The 20,914-nt window shown below is 44.3% G+C and overlaps 1 protein-coding gene across 3 annotated transcripts in view; it reads right to left on the reverse strand.

Annotated features, from left to right (window-relative positions):
* Tg (thyroglobulin) overlaps nucleotides 1-20,914 on the reverse strand; it is a 174,413-nt gene that overhangs the window by 71,326 nt on the left and 82,173 nt on the right. For all 3 annotated transcript variants that reach the window (XM_028773217.1, XM_028773215.1, XM_028773216.1), the window contains 6 exons: nucleotides 18,474-18,608; nucleotides 16,954-17,118; nucleotides 12,999-13,221; nucleotides 11,282-11,375; nucleotides 8,879-9,038; nucleotides 3,801-4,003 (listed from right to left, as the gene is read on the reverse strand). In XM_028773217.1, the coding sequence (XP_028629050.1) occupies nucleotides 3,801-4,003; nucleotides 8,879-9,038; nucleotides 11,282-11,375; nucleotides 12,999-13,221; nucleotides 16,954-17,118; nucleotides 18,474-18,608 (980 nt within the window). The remainder of the gene's footprint in view (nucleotides 1-3,800; nucleotides 4,004-8,878; nucleotides 9,039-11,281; nucleotides 11,376-12,998; nucleotides 13,222-16,953; nucleotides 17,119-18,473; nucleotides 18,609-20,914) is intronic.

Raw genomic sequence — 20,914 nt, forward strand, 5'->3', positions numbered from 1 at the left:
TTTCAAACCGGGTCCAGGGCAGGTAAGCTGTCCTGGGACTTTTTCATCTGTTGAAGTATATTCCTTTGGAATTGGAGGTAGTAAAGGGCTCAAATATTTTGAGTGGGCAGGGCCTTTGAAGCCTTATACCACAATAGATTCTTAATATATTGAATAGTGGAATTAAACATACTGATTTTATGCAAAAAAGAAAAAATAAGGTGAAGGGTTTTGCCCGAGGATCATTATGAAGGCCTACTTAGTCCTAGTTTGACCACTTTTTAGTACATCTTGTTTGTTGGTTAGTTTGTTTGTTTTTGAGACAGTCTTTAACTGTGTATGCCTGGTTATCCTGGAACTCACTCTGTAGACCACACTGGCCTCAAATTCACAGAGATTCACCTGCCTCTGCCTCCCAAGTGCTGGGATTAAAGGGGTATGCAACCCCATTTAGATGCTGAGAAAACTCTGTTACCAGAGGAGCAGTGTCATAATGAGGGATGAGGGATGAGGGATGACTTGGATTTAAGTCTTTATCCCTCTTGAAGTCCCTTCTCAGCTATGTGTACTTTGGTAAGTTGCTGAAATTCTCTAAGCCTCAGAATTCTTATCTCCAGCTAGAAAGTAAAATAAAGGCCCTGTGCCAGTCAGTGGGAGGTATCTAAGATAAGATAATGAAACTGTTGTCAAGTACAGGACACTAAATATAGCCTATTAATTATCAGCACAGAAGCTTCTCTGGAGGGATGTGTCAACAGTCCTCAAACCGGGGTTCGCAGAGAGCACTAGATCTTAGGAATAAGCCAGCAACTCCCACCCCTTCCCCAAACATCTGTTGGTAAAGAACACTATGAGAGCCACGAATGTATTGAAGCACTTCTATTTGCTCAGTTCCAAATAAGCTCACGTGATCCCAAGGACTTCTGAGAGTAGTTGTAAAAGCTGCTTCCAAATGTGTAAAACAGACGGAGCGGTTATTTTTAAATGCACTGCCATTTGTTTCTGACATTCCCCAAACACTTAAAACTCCACAAAGAAAAGTCTGCCTTCTGGACCCAGTGAAGGCATTCAAGTATCTCTAGGTCCTAAAAAGGGTCTGGTTGCTGATATTGTCTGGGAGGAATACCTCCAGGATCAGCCTAAAGCACAAAAGACTGAGTTTAACATCAAGTACTAGAAGATACTTATGTTCCAAGCTCTCACCACTTGGATGTACTTCAAAATGGAACTAAGCTGGAAGAAGCATAAGAAAAGTATGACAGGAAGGATCTGGCTCACAGGGATCCCTGGGTCCCTGAGAACACTGGATTACCTGCTTATTCACTTGCACACTGTCTGCCTGTGTCATTGTATAGCACCTGCTTACTGCTAGGTGTACTGAGCCAGGCTCCTGGAGCCTATGGAGGGCAAGTATTAGCCACTCTTCTCCAGAGATGGGATATATAGCAGAGTCTGACTTGACCCTGAACGTAATCAGTTTCTTGTGGAAATCAGGACAGGTGCTGTACAGGAAATATCTGGGCAACAGACACAATAGAAAGAGCTTAGTTATGAGACAAAAATCTGGGATGTATTTTTAAACGATGAATGGGTAGGGGGAAAGGATGGGGGTGTTCTTTGTGAATGAAACCATATAACAGGTAAGGAAAAGCCCAAGGAATGGAAAATTCCCTGCATCTCAAAGAAGGAAACAGAGAGGCAAGTGGCTCTTCTCTGTGACAGGGACAGTGACAACAACATCAAACATCAGTTATGGGCAAGCAGTAACATTTTCCTCCCTCATAATCAAAGGTATGGGTCTCAGAAGAGCTAAATGGGGCTGGAGTATATAGTTATCTGGTTTAGAATTCCTGGCAAAAGCAGGTCTATGTAGGATTAGTCTTAAGGTTTTAGTTGCAGTGGTCCTTCATCTTCGCTTGTTTCTGTGTGTGCATGTGCATGTGCATGTGCATGCATGTGTGATACTCTATGTGTAGGTACAATTGTGTGCATGCACATGTGGAAGCCAGAGGAGAACCATGGATGTCAGTCCTTAAGCACAAATCATTAGTTGTTGTGTATTATAATTGTTTGACATAGGGTATTACACTAGCTTGGCTTTGTCAAGTAAGCTAGGCTGGCCAGTGAGATTCAGAGATGGAGCTGTCTTTTCCTCCCCAGTGTTGGGAATATAAACATATACTATCATATCCAACTTATTTACCTGATCCAGATTTTCTGAATTTTTAAACACATGCTCTGAAGTTCATTGACTAAGACATTTTCCCAATACCTCGATCTTTCCTTAGCTTGGATTACTGGAGACCCCACTACTTCTATGCCTGAAATACTCATGTGTCAAACTCGCTTCTTATTCAGTTCTAAGGGACCATTTCCAAGACAGGATCTCAAGTCAGTTTCCTGCCTTTTAAAAAAAGCCTCAGATGTACCTCTTGTTCTAGGAAGAAGTACTGTAGCCGAAAGGAAAATAATGGGTGTCCATTGACAGATGAGTAGATGTCGACACACACTGGTCTATCCCCATTATAGAATATTGTTCATATCTAGAGTATATTTATAAAATATACTACATTCTTGAAACCTTAGAGATAATATGCTACATGAGATACAGAAATCATGAACACCCCATGTTTTTGCCAGCATGAAATTCTAGAATAGAGTAAATCAGATGGAGAAGAGAGAATTCCTGTGGCTTTGTGGAGAAGAAAGTACAGGGCTCACATTCAATGAGTACTGAGTACCTATGTGAGAAGATAAAAATAGTTCTGGCACTACCATAGCAATAATTGTCATGTATTAAATAATCTATAAATAAGAACATGTATTAAATAATCTATAAAATCTGAGTCACATAAAAAATTGGATATAGTACTATATACTTATACTCCCAGGACTGAGGAGGAGGAAACAGCTCCATCCCTGAGTCTCACTGGCCAGTTTAGCTTACTTAGTAAGACCAAGTTTTGGAATGTCCTTAGTGCCACTGATCAGACTCTTACAAATTGATAGGATCATAAGAGGAGATAAGCAAATAACTGGACAAATGCATGAGGAAAACCCCTGGGTAGTTTCTATGTGCAGAGGAAAACCCTAAGCTGTGCACCAGTCAGGCACTACTGTGGACATACACTGCCACTGTCACCAAGGCTCTGACTGTGGTTGCTGCTTCCACAGCCCTTAGCTTTTCACTCAGATATTCCCTGCAGGTCCATGATCCTTCACACTGTTATCATCCCTTATCCTCGTCAGAGGATTCTTCTCAAATGTCTTGTGATCCATTAAAGTATTTATCTGTGTATGCTGTGTCTCCTGCCCTAGAATCCACAACCCTAATGTGGACCGGGGTGCATCTGATTTATCATGGCACTCCAGCATCTAACACAGTGTTGTGATCAGATGCTCTATACAAGCAGAAGCTAATTTATGACATAATAGCTCCTGATTTATCCAATTAGATAATTTCTTCCTTCTTGTCACCATCTAAATCAGTGAACCATTTGCAGCAGCAAAAGTACCATTCCCACTCAGGGGGCTTCTCAACCCGCTGGATGCAGTCCTGAGTAGTGAGTTCTCTTCATTGACAAGAACACTTAACCCCCAAAAGAATCCAGGGAACAGAGACACACAGCCATGTTGACTCTTCCACCCGAGAGGAAAGCAGTCAGGAAGCCTGTGAGCCTCCTGCATCATACATGCCTGGAGTGATAGCCAGGGCAGGAACAACGATAGCATGAGGAAGGAGAAAACAACAACTGCAGCCAGTTAGTCTCCAAAGTCATGGAGATCGTTGAGTAGCACTGAAAGCAAGCCAAGCCACTCACCATAAGCAGAGCCTTCCTGAAGAGCTGGAGCCTGGTAGGCCGGCTGATGAGAAGGTGTATGCTGGCCACATCAGCCCCACCACGGTCTGCTGCCAGTGTCACACGTTGAGGGTCCCCACCAAATGCTCCAATGTGGGTCTGCACCCAGGTTAGAGCTGCCACTTGGTCCAGCAGCCCCCAGTTGCCAGGTACTTCATCAGAGCCTGCAAAAAGAAGGATGCCATTAGCCTGTGTGTCCTAACAGCTTTGATGCTACAATCACAGTGCTATGTCAGAAACAAGGCTCCTTGTGGGGGTTTGGGCTCTTGTCTAGGCCAGTATCATAAGCTATAAACACAGGTGGGGACACTGTGAAGAACCTGGGCTTTGGAATCAAACTTAATCTGACTTGCTTTTGAGCTTTGGATTGACTAGCCAGGAGACTGGGCACATTTCTGCTCTCTGAGCCGTGGCTTTCCCATCTGTCAGAGGACTGGCTGATGCGCTGGAGTGGTACTCAGAGAAGATGCTATTCATGTTCAGTTCCAGCCCAGAGAAGGCCATGATTTCCACTTGATGGCTTAGATCCCACTACAAGTGGATCTATCATACAGAGGCTAGACCAGACCATGCAAGGGAGAACAGTCTTTCTTATGCCTAATCTTCTGTGGCTTTAGAAGTGTGCCACCGAACCCATGTCTCTTTCCTATATCACAGAATCTAATAACTATTTGCTCACTGTGCATGTCATATTAAATGAAATTACTCACATACATACACACACAAAAACAAAAATATATACATCTCCTTAGCTCTTTTCAGATACCACAGTGTTCTTTGGTTGTTTCATGTTGCAATAACAGAGCCTCCCTGTTGGTTTACTGTACTACTTGGTCTTCCAGTATCAGACTGTGAATACTAGGCTTCTTCACTCTGGTATCATCCGGAGTTCACACACATCTTGGCTTCTCTTACTCTGACCTTAGAAGCTGTCAGCTTGGCATGCTCTAGGATCACCTAGTACAGTAGTCTCTGGGTACAACTGTGAGTAAGTTTTTAGGCTGCCTTGGTTGAGGTTGGGGGACCAACCCTGAATGAGGGAGGTGTCATCCCACTTGCTGGGCTCTTGAGCTGAGTGAAAAGGAGAAAATGATCAGAGCATCAGTGTTCACTTCTCTCTGTGTCTGAGGGCGGGGGACAATGTTATCAGCGACCTTAAGTTCTTGCCATTTATGATAGGCTATACTCTCAAAATGTGAGAGTGAGCCAGAGCAAACTCTGGCTTTCTTAAGGTACCTTTGTTAGATATATTGTCACAGCAAAGAGAAAGGAAAGAACACACTCTACAATGCCCATCACTATGTGCATACAAATATACACAGAGCTCGCATCTCCCTCAAGCTCCGTTCACAGTTCTTCATGAGACTTCACGGGTATGGACATGACTGAGGGGATTCCACAAGAACAAGAAAGTATCAGAAAGACCCCATATTCTCAAATAGAAAAGGTAGGAAAATCTTACATGCTGGTTGCCTGACCCAGTATTTGCAAAGCTGAAGAGAACACCAGCCTGGAGTACATAAATAACACAAACTACTCTTCCAGCTGTGGACCTTTCTGTTCTCTTAAAATGCTTTTCATGTTCTGGGTCTGGTGAAGCTATTGGCAAACACTGCACTCACTGTGGCCTTTTCTGGATTGCTCCTGAGTTCCATTTGTCAAGATCAATGTGTTTGTTTCCCCTGGACCTCTGGGAATTCAGGAGAACAGGGTGTTGAGTGAGTAAGAGCAAAACCTGTGGATCTAGGAAGTGACATCCATAGCCTGCATGCCATGAACAGTGTAAGAGAATTGTTCCTGACACTTGCTGCCTGTGTCAGCTTCCCTCCCTGTGATAAGGATTAATATTGATGTTAGGAGGTCTTTAGATTCTGGGGAAATAAGAACTTGGGTTCTTTAGCAAGACTTTCATCAGACAAGGATAAATCTGGCTTCCTTCTGTGCCAGGTACTGTGCCAGGAATTACTGAGAGCAGAAAGTAACCCTGGGGCACAGGTCCGAAACTTTCAGTGCATACACATCCCAGTGTACAGACTCTCTGGTGTCTACACTTCCCAGTGCATATTCTCCACAGGCACACAAAGGCAGGCAATAGGCCACTGTGCTGTGATGGGTCTGCTTCAACCTTGGCCTTCACTTGTCTGAAGCATAACAAACCGTCTAGATGCAAGAAACAAATGTAGACTGAGTTGGAACTCAAATCCTAACTCACAATTAGAACTCTTTGTCTCAAAAGTCAATCCAAGTCTATAAACACTTTTGAGAATTTTATGACAAGTAGTACAGAGTACAAGTGGTGGTTTCCAGAACCCTCACCCACTCATTGACACCACATCAAATCTCCCAACTGTAGGCCCTCAAAGCCTGCCTCCTACTCAGTCAGTCAGCTCCAGCAGGGCCCAATGCTGCTCAGCACACCTGTGAGGCTCCCGTGTAACACTGTGCACTCAGGATCCTGATTCATCTATACATGTACACACACAGACACAGACAGACACGACAGACACACACCACACACACACACACACACACACACACACACACACACACACACACACACACCAGAACTGGCTTACAGAGGGAGGCTAATACAAGTGGAGGCTTTCTGGATATCATGTTGCTATTATGTTTGTACCTTCTTTCACTGTTCTGGCCCACACTTCCAGGTGCCCAGCCTTCTGGACAGAACCACCCAGTATATATCTAACTGTCCCTTTATTATATGAATGGCTTTCATCTGTTTCTTCAACAATTCCAGAGGGACTCAACAGGACCTAGTCTTGTCCATGGACTGCAGTGGAAAATAGAAAGGTATAGGCCTTGATGAAATCTTGGTTCTAACATTTGACTCAAACAGGGGCCCTCGAAAGACTGCTTAATGTCCATGCATTTTGAATCTCTCTGTGTGTAAAGAGAGGGTGATTGTAGGACATGCTTCATTCAGTCCTGTTGATGAGCAACTTAATGTCTATAAAGGTAACAGGACTGCCCTGAAGTAGGCATCAAAGTAATGCATTTATTCTGAAATACAGTTGAACATGTTGAGACTTAGAAAATATCTCAGTGATGCTCGTAGCAGGGCCAACTTTATCTTCAGAGTAGACATAGCTGCAGTGAGGGGGTATCCATGGTACACTATGTGACTGTTTCAGAAGATACAAGACCTTCTAACAGGCCCAGAGTACCTGGTGACTGAGGTCATGTCAGTGTGTGTTTACTATGGCAGATGGTCTTCCATCTGGCTCCTGGTTCAGAGCACAACTGCTCTGTTCCTATCCTACCAAGTGCCTGGAGGTGCATTGTCTACCCTGTCTCCCTCTTCCCTGTACTCAGTACTCAAGGGCCCTGACTGGATATTTTGCCAGAAGAGAAGGCAATAGGATTCAAAGTAGAGAACATGGGTTTCCCTTATCTACCTGCAATCCTTCTCTCCCTGGGTAGATCTAAGGGGAAGCAAAGTATAACAGACCCAGAAGCTCTGGGATGAGGCAGGTACCCTGCAACCAGGGGTCAAGTAAAAAAAGTACGAGGGACTGCCTTCTGGGTTAAATAACAGCACAAGAGGAAGCATCATGAACAAGGTGTCCAGAGTAATTTCCAAACCTCTGAGAAGCCACTTCAAGAAGCCATAGTTTCTCATTGCTGCTGTCTGAGTAGCAAAGGCAAGTTAAAACTTAGTCTGCTACTGTCTGTAGATGGTCTTCGAGCACTTGGCCTCTCTAAGCCTTGAGTTTTCTTCTGGAAAATGGCATGGCAGACAGGCATTAGTGCTGCCTCAGGACTGAGGGAATCCAGTCAGAGTGTTTAGTAAACAGAAGTCCTCTGAAGTGTAACTCTTTCCCTCCAACTGATAGCTTTTTAGATTTTTTTTCCCAAATGATCAAGTAGCACTGATGTAAGTCAGAAAGGACTGGGTGTTCTGGAAGTTTCGGTGATTTTCCCTCAAATGCCTATCCCAGAGATCAAAATGAATTTGCCTGCTGAGAAGGGTATGAATTCTAAAGAAGATTTCACTCCCTGAAATCCTAATTTGCCCCCAGGATAGAGGACATATGGAAAGTCACTCTGCTGTCTAGTGAAGTCTTAAGCCAAAGTTAGCTATGTCTGGAAAGAGCTCTCTGGGGCCAGCTTCAGTCAGCTAAGCCCTGAATATCACTTAAAGCCCTGAGAAACAGTTTGTGTTTAACTGGAGGATAGGAAAACCAACAGGAATTTTTCCTTTTTAAAAGAGAAAGTTAATAATTGAGCAGTTCTCTACATTGCAGAAAAACTTGCACAACATCCATTACCATACACAACCTTCGCTTCACACACTACCCAGCATCTGTCAGAGGATGGAGAATAAAGAAGACTCCATTCACACCCATGGCTCTCAGCTGAACCTATTGCTCCAAACCTAAACCTAAAGCTGCCTTTCATTAGCATCTCCGTCAGATATAAGATGCTCTGCACTAACTACTGCCTGCCGTGTAGGCCCAGTGGAACACTTCTTCTGGGGCTTTTAAGACCTCACAGCAAATGGTCCCCCTAGCTCATCCCACCCCTCCACATTTTTCTGGTCCTCCTGTTTTTAACCTGTCTTCCCAGGACTCAGAGGAGACCCTTGGAAATCAGTGATGAGGTTCAGCCCCTATCTATACTCATGGACTTTACAAACCTCTTGAATGCACTATCTTCCTTAGCTCTGAAAGTTGAGGAAAACTATTCCTATTTAAAGAAGAGAGATCTCATACGCTGAGAAAAGGAGGTTGGTCTAAGGTCATACTGACCACAAAAGCCAGTACTGGCCTGAGATCTTCAGATTCCAATGCCCAACCCTCTCCACCAGTGACCAACACTGTCCACTGCCGCTACCACAGATGTCTATGTAGGTAGATAAGGGAAGACTCTCTTTTTCCTACGTGGTTGGGATGGAAGGTATGACTAGGAGTACAAATTCACAGTGAAACTAGAATACTTCCTCTTTTAAGCAAAAGGTCTTAGTTATCTCTTATAGTGATGGAAGGCTGATTACCCTGCCCAACACATCAACAGTTCACCTGAACTCAGGAAGCCGAAGACCCCCAGTCTGTAGTTAGCAGTGACTACGATGAAGTTGCCAACTGCAGCCAAGATGGAGCCATCAATGGTCAGCTGACCACCACTGCCTTCCATCTCCATGGTATTGTGGAAGAATACCAGAACGGATGCATTGGAGACCTGAAGGGATTAGAGAGAGAGAAGTGGTTGAAGTTGAGCTTGTGAGAGGGGCAACTGTCATTCTTGTAAACAGACTCTGAGCCCACACTAGTCCTCTTGCCAGCTCTGCCTTGGTACGCATTTAACCCTATCCAAGGGGATGACTTTTCCTCCAAATTCATATACTGATACCTAAACCTCAGGAAGTCATCTTACTTGGAGACCTGATTGTGGCTGTACACAGGCATATTCAAGGGAGAAGTGTGCCAAGGGCTAGCTAACAAGATAAGTAATGGGGAGAGGGGCATCCCCATGGCCTTTGATCTTGAACTTCAAGCTTTGATAATGTAAGAAAAGCAAGTAAGTGTGGCTGAAGCTGCCTGACTGTGGAAGTCTGTGATGTCAGCTCTAAGGAGTTACTGTTCCCCATTCCATGGGTAGGAGAATCGAGGCTCACTGAAGTAAGGATGCTCCGGTAATGTTTCACAGTGTGCAGGGGTAGGAACCACTCAGTACAGACCTAGAGATCTACTTCCTCCCTGGTCTGATCCTGGTCTATTTCTGAAGACTTCCTGGTCCTTGTGATAAGTCTTAAATGTCAGGCCTGATCTTTCCTCCATCATACCCTGAGGCATTTACCTGGGTGAAATTCTGTCCCAAGATCCCTACTGTGTGAGAGGATGGATTCTCCAGGCAGGCTTTTTTTTAGACCTCACAGAAGCCTAGCTCTGACACTAAGCCTCATTGTCTCAGGGTCTGTGGAATAGGGCAGAGTAATGCCCAGCTCTGCCCTTCTCCCAAAGCTGAGTAGCTGTACTAGTCAGGCCAGGAAGGGATGATCCAGTTGGCTGTAGTTATCCACTATTGATAACACAAGGGTCCATTCAGCCTCTGTGGCAATGGCAGTTCAAAGTGTCCACAGACTAGGGCCTCTTCTTCTGGACCTGTCAATTGTGTGCACAGATCCCACATTGCTGGGAACAACTCCCCTTCCTGAAGGTCATGATGGGGCTATAACAATGGCTTAACACAATCAGCCAAATACCCACAGGATAGGTCAGGAGGAAGCAGTAGTTTCAGAGTCAAGAAACAAGGCACATTCAGTGGCCCACGCATGTCCTAACATCAGCTAGCTCTTATTAGCCTCAAGGTGGAGAATCCACCTGTGTTTTATCTTCTCATGGATGAGGTCATATGTATAAAATTTTCTTATAAGGCATTCACCACTAAACTCTAGCCCCAAGCAGCCTGCTGTAATTATTCTCCTGCTGAGTGACCTTGGAACATTCCAGACTGAGCCCCCAGTCCTCTCACCTGAGAGAGTGATTAAGGTTTCTGGGAGGGGCTTGGAGGCCTGAAATCACATTGCAGACAGGGCACCACTTCCCCTATTTATCCTCTTTCCACTCTGTCAGTAGCTATGCCCAAGAGGCCATAATTCCTCTTCATGTCCAGATTGAATCCCTCGTTTGTTAAACTGTGGTCTTACCGTGCCATCTTATCATGCCACTCTACCACCCCAGCTCTATGGCCTTTCCCAAGGGACCATAAAGTCTCAGATTGGCACCAACATATGAAGATTTAATTCTCACAGGAGCTTTGAGAACAGATGCCACACTACTTTTCTTCCCTCCCTCAAAGCTGCTACCTTGGGGTCATAGAACGTGAGTTGCCTTCTGTAAGACACTGAAGGAGTGGAAGCCAGAAGGAATGCGATTTTCAGGATTTAGTTCAGCATAGTTGGTGTGTAGTATGACCAGCTCTGGGCAGAATGGAAACTTCTCACTCCCTTTATTCAAGGTTCCATAAGTCTGTACTGTGGCTAAGGAGAGCATTCACATCTCTGCTCGCTGAGATCAGCAGGCGATGTCTGATCCAAGGTATAGTTTACTCTCACAATCAGTGAGACAGAGGGAACAAGGCTGGCCATCACACCGAGTTCCCTCAGTGTTGTTACCAGTGTTCCTGCTTCCCTTCCTCTCATGGGCTGTGGTTCTCCAATCACTCAGCCACAAGACAGCGGTGGCTTCTTAAGCAAATACAGGAAGTTAGATCACAGTCTAAGACTTCATCTTTATACATCTTACATGGGAGCCTTCTTGGAAAGCTCTGAGGTCCTCCTGTTCACTTTTGACCCTCAGAAGGGAGCTCAGTGCCTCTAAGGATAATGCTGTAGGAGCACACATCCCATAGAGCCCAGGGACGGTGGGAACTGGACTGCCAGAGGATTCACCAGACAACACAGTAAGTGCTTCTTCACTCACCACGTTCTCAGGGACAAACACATTGAGATACAAACAGTCTTCACTGATTTGTGGAGGTGTAGGGGTACGGGTACCTGGCTGCCAGCAGCTTGCCCTGCAGAAATAAGTCACAGGATTTTCAGAGAAATAGCAAGATGATTGCTGTTCTTCCCTCTCCTCCAAAACCACTTCTTGTAGCCAGAGTGAAAGGTCTGTTTTTTCTGTAGCTCTGTAGCAGTCAGGAAGCTCCAGGTCATAGATATGACCAGAAAGTAGCAGCCTGTCTATGACCTTCTCTGGCCATATGCCTGTGGAGAAACTTGCCATCCAGAAGTAAACATGCCTGCCAGAGACCAAGGTCAGAGAAGGAGATGGGGAGCTGGCAGGACCTTGGTCCTTTCTTGTTGAATTGCACAAACTCTGCCCTCAGAACAGATGTAAGACCCACCTTCCACATCAGAGAAGAGGATTGGCTGTCCCCTTGTTTAAAAGCTCATCTTGGACCTCTTCTAATGATCACATAAGTATCATCTACCCAAGGCCACTGGACTCATTTCCCAAGAGTTGCCAATGCTAAGCTCTCTAGGCACTGTCTCCCCAGGATCTGGGCAATCTCCTACCTCTTCTGCCTCTCTATCCATCCTAGTATAGAAAAGCTCTCTAGTTAGTGCCTCTGGGCTTGGGGTTTTCTAATGGAGGGGGCAACTCGACTCTATCACACTACCTTTGCCACTCCACTAAGGTGATCTCATTGTCTTTACCACAGGGCTTCAGGAGCCCTCATCCTATACTTCTAGGGGTAGGCACCTGTTCAGCAGCCAGCGTCACAGTGCACAAAGAAAATACTCCTCTTGAGGACAGAGCCATGAGTCCCAAGGAGGAATGTAGGTAGCAGAGGTACCTAGTGCCTACATTCCACAGAACTAACATGCTTCTCTCATAAAATACTGCAGTATTATTCATCATGTGTCAATGCTTAACATGAGAGGATTGAAGAAGAGAAATGATAAGATCTGAGTAATGAGCTCAGAAAAGGGGAAGGAGAAGGAGAGCTCCTTATACTGCTCTAGTTGGGACAGGTACTCTTAATTTTTTTTTTCATTGACTCTTTCATCTTTCCCTGATGATGGATTTCCAATTCCACTAAGTTACATGTCTAACCAGGCAATACACATGTAGTCTCAAGTGCTTAGGAGGCTGAGTCAGGAAGAAATCAAGTTCATGGCCAGCCTGGAACTACATAGTGAGATCCTATCTTGGAAAGAAAGAAAAAGAATAAGGGAAGGAAAGAGGTGAAGAAGAGAAAGGAAAAAAACAGAAAGCACTTTTAGTACATCAGATGTTCTTGCCTTTGACAACTCTAAGACTGGTGTGATGCATGTGAACACTTCAGGCCGGCCTCATATGAACCTACTAAAGATTCTCCCACAGCCTCAAGTTCCTGCACGAAAGTGCCTAAGGAGACTTAAGCAGAGCCATGTAAATGCAGCACCTCCTTGGCCTGGGTTCCAGAATCACCTGCTTGGAACAGAACACACAGGTTTTTCAGCAAATGGCCTGCCTCTAAGTACAGTAGCACTGATCCATTGAAACTGGGCACCTGTGTCACCCTAGTGTTATTTAATGGAATGCAGTCTCATATTTTGTTTTAACTAGAATATTGGCTATGCCGTGATAGATTAGCCCAAGATAGGCGATTTTTTAGGTATTCACCAAAATAGTGCTACTTGTTCCATACCTTGGCTTGGTGGCATCCCAGAAGCCTGTCCAGTTCAAGACCTCTGGTGCCCGGAAGCGATTGTCTGCCAAGGGTGGGGCAGCATATGGAACTCCAAGGAACTGGTACACTTGCTTCCAGGCGGTGCCCACCTTGACGACCTGAGACCCACCCCGAAGCTGGCCAAAGGAATCAATTCGTACAGAAGGTGTGGATGTTACATCAGATTGGATCAAAGGGATTCCTGGTGAGAAAGCAAAGGCAGAGAGATGGACAGACAGTGAGAACTGGCATTCCAGATGGTGTTCAGCAAGAAGACAAGAATCCCTGTAGTTTGAATGAGCTTTAAAATGTCCATGATTCATTTGCATCAATAGTTAAGAATTAGTCCAGGTTAGCATTCAATGTCAACACCACCAAGTATAACTAGTAATAGCAGAAGCTGTTCCATGAGGCACAAAGCACATTCAAGGGCCTTTTGATTCCTGTTTATGAAGTATGTCCTGCATTCTTCTGATATTCCCGAAGAGTAGATGCTAACCCACACCTGAGAGTGTAAAAAAGAGACACTTGGGCCCACAGTAAGAGATGGTTCATCAACCAGGAGTCTGGAGTAGAACCTATCATCAAGCATGAGTCTTATTCTCTTATTCCTGAGGTGGAATGTCCAGATCTCTCATACTGAGAGATGGATAAAGGCATTTCTCCAGTCAGCTAGCACAGATTTGGGACAACAGGCAAGTCTTCTTACAATTTATTTTTCATTCATTTAGTTTTTATTTATTCACTTTACATCCTGACTGTTGTCCTCTAGTCTCCCCTGTCCCTCCTCCCCTTCTCCTCTGAGAGAGTGGAGAATCATCTCCTTTGGTATTTTTTCCACCCTGGTACATCAAGTCTCTGCAGGGCTAGGGACATCTTCTCCCACTGAGACCAGACAATGCAGCCCTCCCCACCCCCTGTAGAAGAACATATCCCACAGACAGGCAACAGTTTTTGGAATCGTCCCTGCTTCCATTGTTGAGGACCCACTTGAAGACCAAGCTTCATTGCTACCTCATATGTTCAGGGGCAGAGGGCTGAGTCCAGCCAGAATATGTTCTTTGATAAAACTACAAGAGCCCTTTTCTTTCAGTCTTGTAACTAAAGGTCTTACAGTCCTAGGGTGGAGTTAGGCTGTGATGGGTAATTCAGGACTCAGAGGTATCCCTTCTTCCCTATCCCAACCATTCCTGTTCACATAAGTCAGGTCTCGTTAGCTCGCCCCCTACCTATTGATTCATCAATCCAGGCCTCCTATGGTGGGGTTCCTGTCCCAAGTCTTTGTTCATAAGATCATCGCTGGTGCTGCTTAGCCTTGCTCAGTGTACTAGAGGTTCTCCAATGCCATGCTACATTAATCAGTTCACTGAGAGCTACCCTATTTATTTCCCTTCAGGCCTCTCTTTCCCCCTATTAGTTCATTCAGTAAACATTAGTAGGTACCAGGCCTAAGGCCAAGGGTTCTTGGGATGGTACCTCACAAGATTTAGGCCTTGCACAAAGAAAAATATAAATATTAAAATTTGCATGTATGTGTTTAAAAAGCCTTATTGTCCTAAAATAGGCTTGCTCTGCTCTGAGATTTTTTTGACAGAAAACAAAGCTGCTCTAATTTTTTACAATGATCACTTTATAAAACTGTGTCTATGATAGCAATGACAAACAGAAGTGCAAGAGAGAAGGCTGGAGAGCAGAAGCTAAGCTCATCCATGCCTGAAGAACCGTGCTATATGCAGTGATTTATAACCAGTGAAGATATTGATCATGCCTAGGGATGTTTTTGAGTTATTGCTAGTTTATGGAGAGTTGTGACTAATATATAGCTGGAGAGTCTATACATCCTATAGTAGACAGAACAAAATACTATACTCAATAAAAAAATTCCATAGCAGATATTTCAGAGGGCTATTAATTTGAAAGAAAAAAAACCTGTTGTGATGTCTGTTGGTGACCTGGCCATAACTCAGCAGGCAGAACCCACAGCGCTCTGGGAACACACCTGACCCTCACATGACAGAACTCATGAATTTGCCCAAAGCTTGTAGTAGGTCTGACCTTCAAATTTCCTCATGTGAAACAGGAATGGTGTCATTTCTGCAACACAATGGTATCAAAAAGGAATGGCAACAGAGGGTGTGATTCAAGCCTGATGCATGGCCAATGGAAGGAACTCCACATGTGGATAGAGAGACAGAAGGAGAGAAAGACAGATAGATGGCTGGAAGAAGAGTTGGGAGGATGGATGGGTGGCTGAGCAGGGTGAAGGAATAAGGAATGGACAAAGAGAGGATAGCTGGAGGAGAAGACAGAGGGATGGAGGACAGGCAGATACATGAGTGAGTAAATGAATGGAAGGAAAAAAGCAAGTGATATAGGAAAATATGAAGAGAGAAATAGGAGAGTGAGAGAACAGAAAAGGGACAGAGAGAAAAAGAAGACTTCTTCGTTAAAAACCTACTGTAGTGTGAGGTAGAGCTGCAGATGGAAACAGGATGGACAGAGGCAGTTGTTTTCTAGTAGGGCCTACATAGAGCACAAATCCTGACTGAAGTTATTCCCAACAACTGTAATCAAGGGTCTTATGTATTTGTCTAGGACTGTGGCTGCTAATATGGCCAAGACTTCTTCTGCTTCGTGGAAGCAGCTGTAGACCATGGGCTGGACATATGCTAGGGCAGGAGCACGAGTGTAAACACCATCTCAGCAGGGCATCCAGCAGGCTTCCCACTGCCTGTTCAGGCTGTCTGCAAGCACAAACTCAGGAAACATGCCAGAGGGCAGCATTCCCTTTGAACCCTTGCAGACATACTGGATGCTTCCCAACTTCCTTGTATTTAACCTCAGCACATGGATATCCACAGAACTTCAGTCCTGAACTAACAGAGAGGCATCTAATTTGTTTTTTTAAAGCCCAACCTTAATTTTTCAGAACTCCCACATAGATTAGCTACACTGTTGGCTGAATATCCTAGTAAAAATCTGTCCAGCTCAACTCTGTAATATCAATTTGGAGGTAAAAGATAAGACCAAGAGCCTACAATAGCATTGAATATCTTTAATAATGGTAAACAGTCATGAAGCCTATTATATTTTTCATATGATCCTTTCTAGAGAAAATGTGTGATTCTGCTCCAGAATCACAGTACAGCCAACACCTCAATAGCCATACATTTCCCCAGTGTGTTTGGTAGGTCTTCTACACAGCTTCTGGCTCATGCTTCCTGGCTCACAGCTCTTTATGGGTATCCTTGGTGACAGATTTATATCTTCCCCTTGGTTGTGGCCTCAATGCCTGGCATATACTGTGAATGGTCTATGAATAATTTGTTTATATGCAGTGTTGGGGGTAGAACCTAGGGCCTTGTGATGTTAGATAAGCAGTCTACTACTAAGCTATAGCTCCAATCCTGGATGATTTTAAACTTAAGTGAACTTAAAATAGTTCCCTCTGGGCATTTATGATCTACTTGTTAGGCAGGGTAAGTCTGAGGTAGAGGCTGGCAGTGGGAGACAGATCTGCCCCTAGATTCTTCCCTATCTGCCATCACTAGCTGTGTGAAGTAAGAGAAGTCACCAACTTCTCTGTGCCACACAGTGCTGATCTCCAACAGGAGGTGATGGTGCCAGTCCTGCAGCCAAGATAAGGTATGAAGTAAGAGCTTTCCTAACCACATAGCATTAATAAAACACAACACATTTAATTATCTTATGAAATTCAAAGAATTTCTGTGATCAAAGAATAAATGTGATACAGAAATGGAAATTTATCCAACAGCCCTTATTTCACCCAGAAGAATGCTATCTAGCCAGCAACCTTTGGCCAAGTATCCCTTAAGAGTTTCAAAACCACTTCTCTCCAAGCCACCAACCAAATATCCTTCCCAGCCATTTCCAACCCCAAGACATGGCTGCAGAGTCTCAGTCTGAGGCTCACCCAACTTCCGATAGATGTAGGCAGCTTCTTCATGGAGCAGAAGCCAGCAAGTATGGCTCCGTAGACTATGCATGCAGCTCTGTATATCCGGGTAGAACACACATCTCACAACCCCAGGCTGGATCTGCAGGGTAGTGACAAGGCAATCCTGGTGACGGGAACATTCTGGAGAAGACACAGAGAAAGAGAGGCTTAGACTCAGAGCCATTACCTCATTCATACAACTATGTATTGCTTCTTCCAAGCATGCATCCATCCATTTATCCATGCATCCATCTATTCATGTATCTTACTATACATGTATGCAATCATCCATCCTATTCATTCATCCACTAAGTCATCCACCATCCACCCATACTATCCCACCATACATCCATCAACATGCATGTCCATCCTCCCATCTATCTATCTAATCTTCTAGTCATTATAGAAGACCTCAATCATACATTCTGTACACTGGGTCAGGGCTGAGAATAAAACAGGTGGTAGAAACCTAACCCTCCATCAAGATATTTTACATAAATGGCCAGTTTTTCTTTGTTCAATCATCTCATAAATGTGTTCTTTTCATCCCTTTGCTTAAAGACAGTTCCATAGGTCCCCATCGGCATCCTATTCAACATAACCCTCTATGTTCCATCTCCTGGTACCTTCCTCAGGTCTGTCACCTATGGCCTCCTCTCATGCTTCCTTAGCCTGTGATGTGCTCATCAGGATCTGTCTTGAACTATGTCTTTTCCTGTACAGCCATGTGCTTTCCAACACAGTTTAATCTACTTCCTCATATTCAGTGCTGAGAATGGCTCTGGAAATGGGACAGTTTCACTGCACTGGCTGAGTTGTATAAGCTCTGCCTTTTTTCAAAGCCTAGTCTCTGAATGACACTGTTGAGTTGGGTAGTACACAACTTGCACATTGCTGTATAGTCTTCACTTCTCGATTTGTGTACGTCAATAGGGTTCAGAACTCGGTGTGCAAATTTTAACTGCACTCAGCCACTCTCAGAAAGGGAAAATCTTTGTGGAATATTAGAATTGTATGGTCATCTAGTTATTATTTGGATATCACCAACTAGAAACTCTAAAGAAGTTTGCATCTAGGGATGATTGTGCCAATAGATCACTCTTTAAATTGCTTTCAAGGCATTTCTTATTGTTTTCCAATAGGTCTTGGCTTTGTCTCAGGAGCCTATCCAGGGTGCACACACTTTCTCTCAATGAGAGACCACCTGTTATCTAAGGGCACCACCTGACTCCATGAACCTCTCTTTTTCTTACCCTCACAATAATCCCACTTCTGTCTGCTGATCTTTTGTACTGGCTCAAGGCTGGCTAACAGTTGAAAACTGACTGTAGAGTGTCCGGTGAAGAGTGGAGAGACTCTTATGTCTCCCCTTCTCTGTTAGTTGTTTCCTGTCAGGTACTCCAAAGTCATATTGAATCTTCTGTCTGTTTTTGGTTGCTATACAGGGCAGTATTTGGCTATGGCCCTGCTATACCCTCTCTGGGGGATTCCCTTACCCTGTAAGCAGAAGTCTTGGACCATGGAGAAGTTACTGGTGACTGAAGTGCTGATATGGGCAACATCAAAGTGTTTGATGGATGGATCTACAATCACTGAAGATAGGGCCAGGGTCTGCCAGGAGTCCAAAGCAACTGAGAGAGAAAACGGAACAACCACATGTGGTTATCACCAACTATAAAAAGACGACTGTGGAAGACTACTGCAAAAGTTACCTCAGCGGCTACCGTGAGATTTCCATTGTGTGAAGCTATGTCTTTTCTATTGTGTAACACAATGCCTTTGTATCTTCTCCATTCTATAACTCCTTAAGCTTTTCTGTGGGGCAAGCTCTGGATCAAGTCTTGTGGTTTAAAGGTTGACAATTAGGCAAGTAACTAAAGTCATGCCCTTGTCTATAAATTTAGAAAAATGAAGAGGAAGTGGAGACAAGGCAACAGTGACATAGCGACATAATGCTGGTCAGAACACCACAAGATAGCCATAGGGATGGAGTGTCAGACACTCCATAGACATTCCACCTATCCATCTTCATGAGCCTATTGCTCATGACCGCACTATGACAGGCTGCCTAGGTCCCCATAGAAGTGAAATTCTCATGTCCAAACAAAGTTAGTCTTTACCATTGACCCTCTGTCAAAAGCTTGTATGGAGAAACTAATGTATGCAGAGAGACCTGGGGTCTTTTCTGACCTAACAAAAAGCTGAACTGGCTGTTGCTGCCAGAGAATTAGGTTGGGCCATTGTTTTACTCTCTAACATGAATATCCTCTTCTAAGGCCTAAGTTGTCCTGTCCTTTCTCCCTGTGGTGCTAACTTATACAGTACTCTGTACATAAACATGGTCATTAGCATTCGGTGTTTAAGGATCACCTCATGCAAGTGTCTATCTCACAGTCTGTTTCCTGGAAGACACAGTCATGACACGTGTTTTTAAGCATAAAGAAAATGAGACTCAGGAATACTGATACACTTGCCAGTCTGTGGAGACTTTTTCTTCATAGCTATGGAGCCTATGTACGACCATGGCTATCTTCTGATACCTCCAAGTTCTGTACATGGCATGTGATACAAAGAGCAGGAACAAAGAGCTAGCAACCAGACAGAAGGCTTGTGTATGGACAGACAGGCTTGTTGGAGCCTGTTTCATTGGCATCAAAGCTGTGAGTAAAGATACACCATGGGAGAACAATGATGTGTCTGAGCAGTGGGGTGGGGGTGCCTCACAGAGGAAGGACTGTACCTATAAGTCGGTGTACAGAAATAACATCAAAGAGGTCAGCACTGCTCTATCCTGGTATGGGCTGAGTGCACATCCAAGGTTACTGACTCTAGAAAAGCCCACCCCAGCAGGGACAGCACTGAAAGTTAGTAGAGAATTGTTCCCTGCTTTCCCATATATATCTTTGCTTTCAAAGGTCATAGCAGTTTACTGTTCTTATACTCATGGTATGGACTTTAGGCTAGCAGAGCCTCCTGACAGTCTTTGGGTGTTATACTGTATGTATGTCAACATTATCAGATTTTATCTCCCAGTACCACAAGTGTGGCAAGGGTTAGGGGTCTAATGCGACTTCATAAACATGGTGTAAAGCGAATGAATTCATCAAAGGCAACAAGCCAGAGAGGAGCCAACTCAGATGAGAATAAGGCTTCTGAGGTCACGGACTCAAGGTGACTTTCCAGAGCTCTGTTCTGAGGTGTGTGGGGGTCTTTGCTTTGTTAGCCCAGCACTACAAGCTATAAGGAGAGCCTGTAATTTCTATCTCCAACCTGTCTTTAACACCAGTGCTGGTGGGTGAAATAGCACTAAAGTTAGCATGGTAAATAAAATCATGAAACAGCCTTACCCCAAGTGCTCACTGTTACCCCTCTGTAATACAATTCAGCAGACCGAGCACTTTAAATAGCAACACTGGTTTCTTTCACTTTTTTGTGAACTTAAAGCTTGCAGTCTAGGTACCAATGAGGCTTGGTTTTTGGTCCCTTTTCCTGGTTCAAGGATGGCTGCTTTCTTCTCATGTCCGCAAGTGGCAGAGCATAGAACAAGCAAGCTTTCCCAATCTCTCCTGGAAAAACACTAATGCCACAAGCAAGGTTCCGTTGTCCAATCCAGTCATCCCCCATGCCTTGCTTTCTAACACTATTCTTGAGACAGAGGAGTCAGGACCTGGGTCCTTCTGTGCTCAGCTGTTGCCAAGCAGCCTGTTCTGAGTTTTCATTTTCTTAAGCCTGCTCTTCATGCTGTTATTTTCACAGACAACTCAAATAAACATCTCTATGATGTGGTAACTCTTCAATGTTCTTAGATGGTGGAAAGCTGAAATTTCAGAGGCAAGTGATCATGGGTTTCAGAACCACAGCAGCCAATTATGGTCCCAAGAAGGAAACCTTGTCCATACTCCATGTTTAGACTCTGTCTCTGTAATTAAAGAGTAAA

Source organism: Grammomys surdaster, unplaced genomic scaffold (genome assembly GCF_004785775.1).
Source record: "Grammomys surdaster isolate TR1022 unplaced genomic scaffold, NIH_TR_1.0 224, whole genome shotgun sequence".
Lineage (NCBI taxonomy): Eukaryota > Metazoa > Chordata > Mammalia > Rodentia > Muridae > Grammomys > Grammomys surdaster.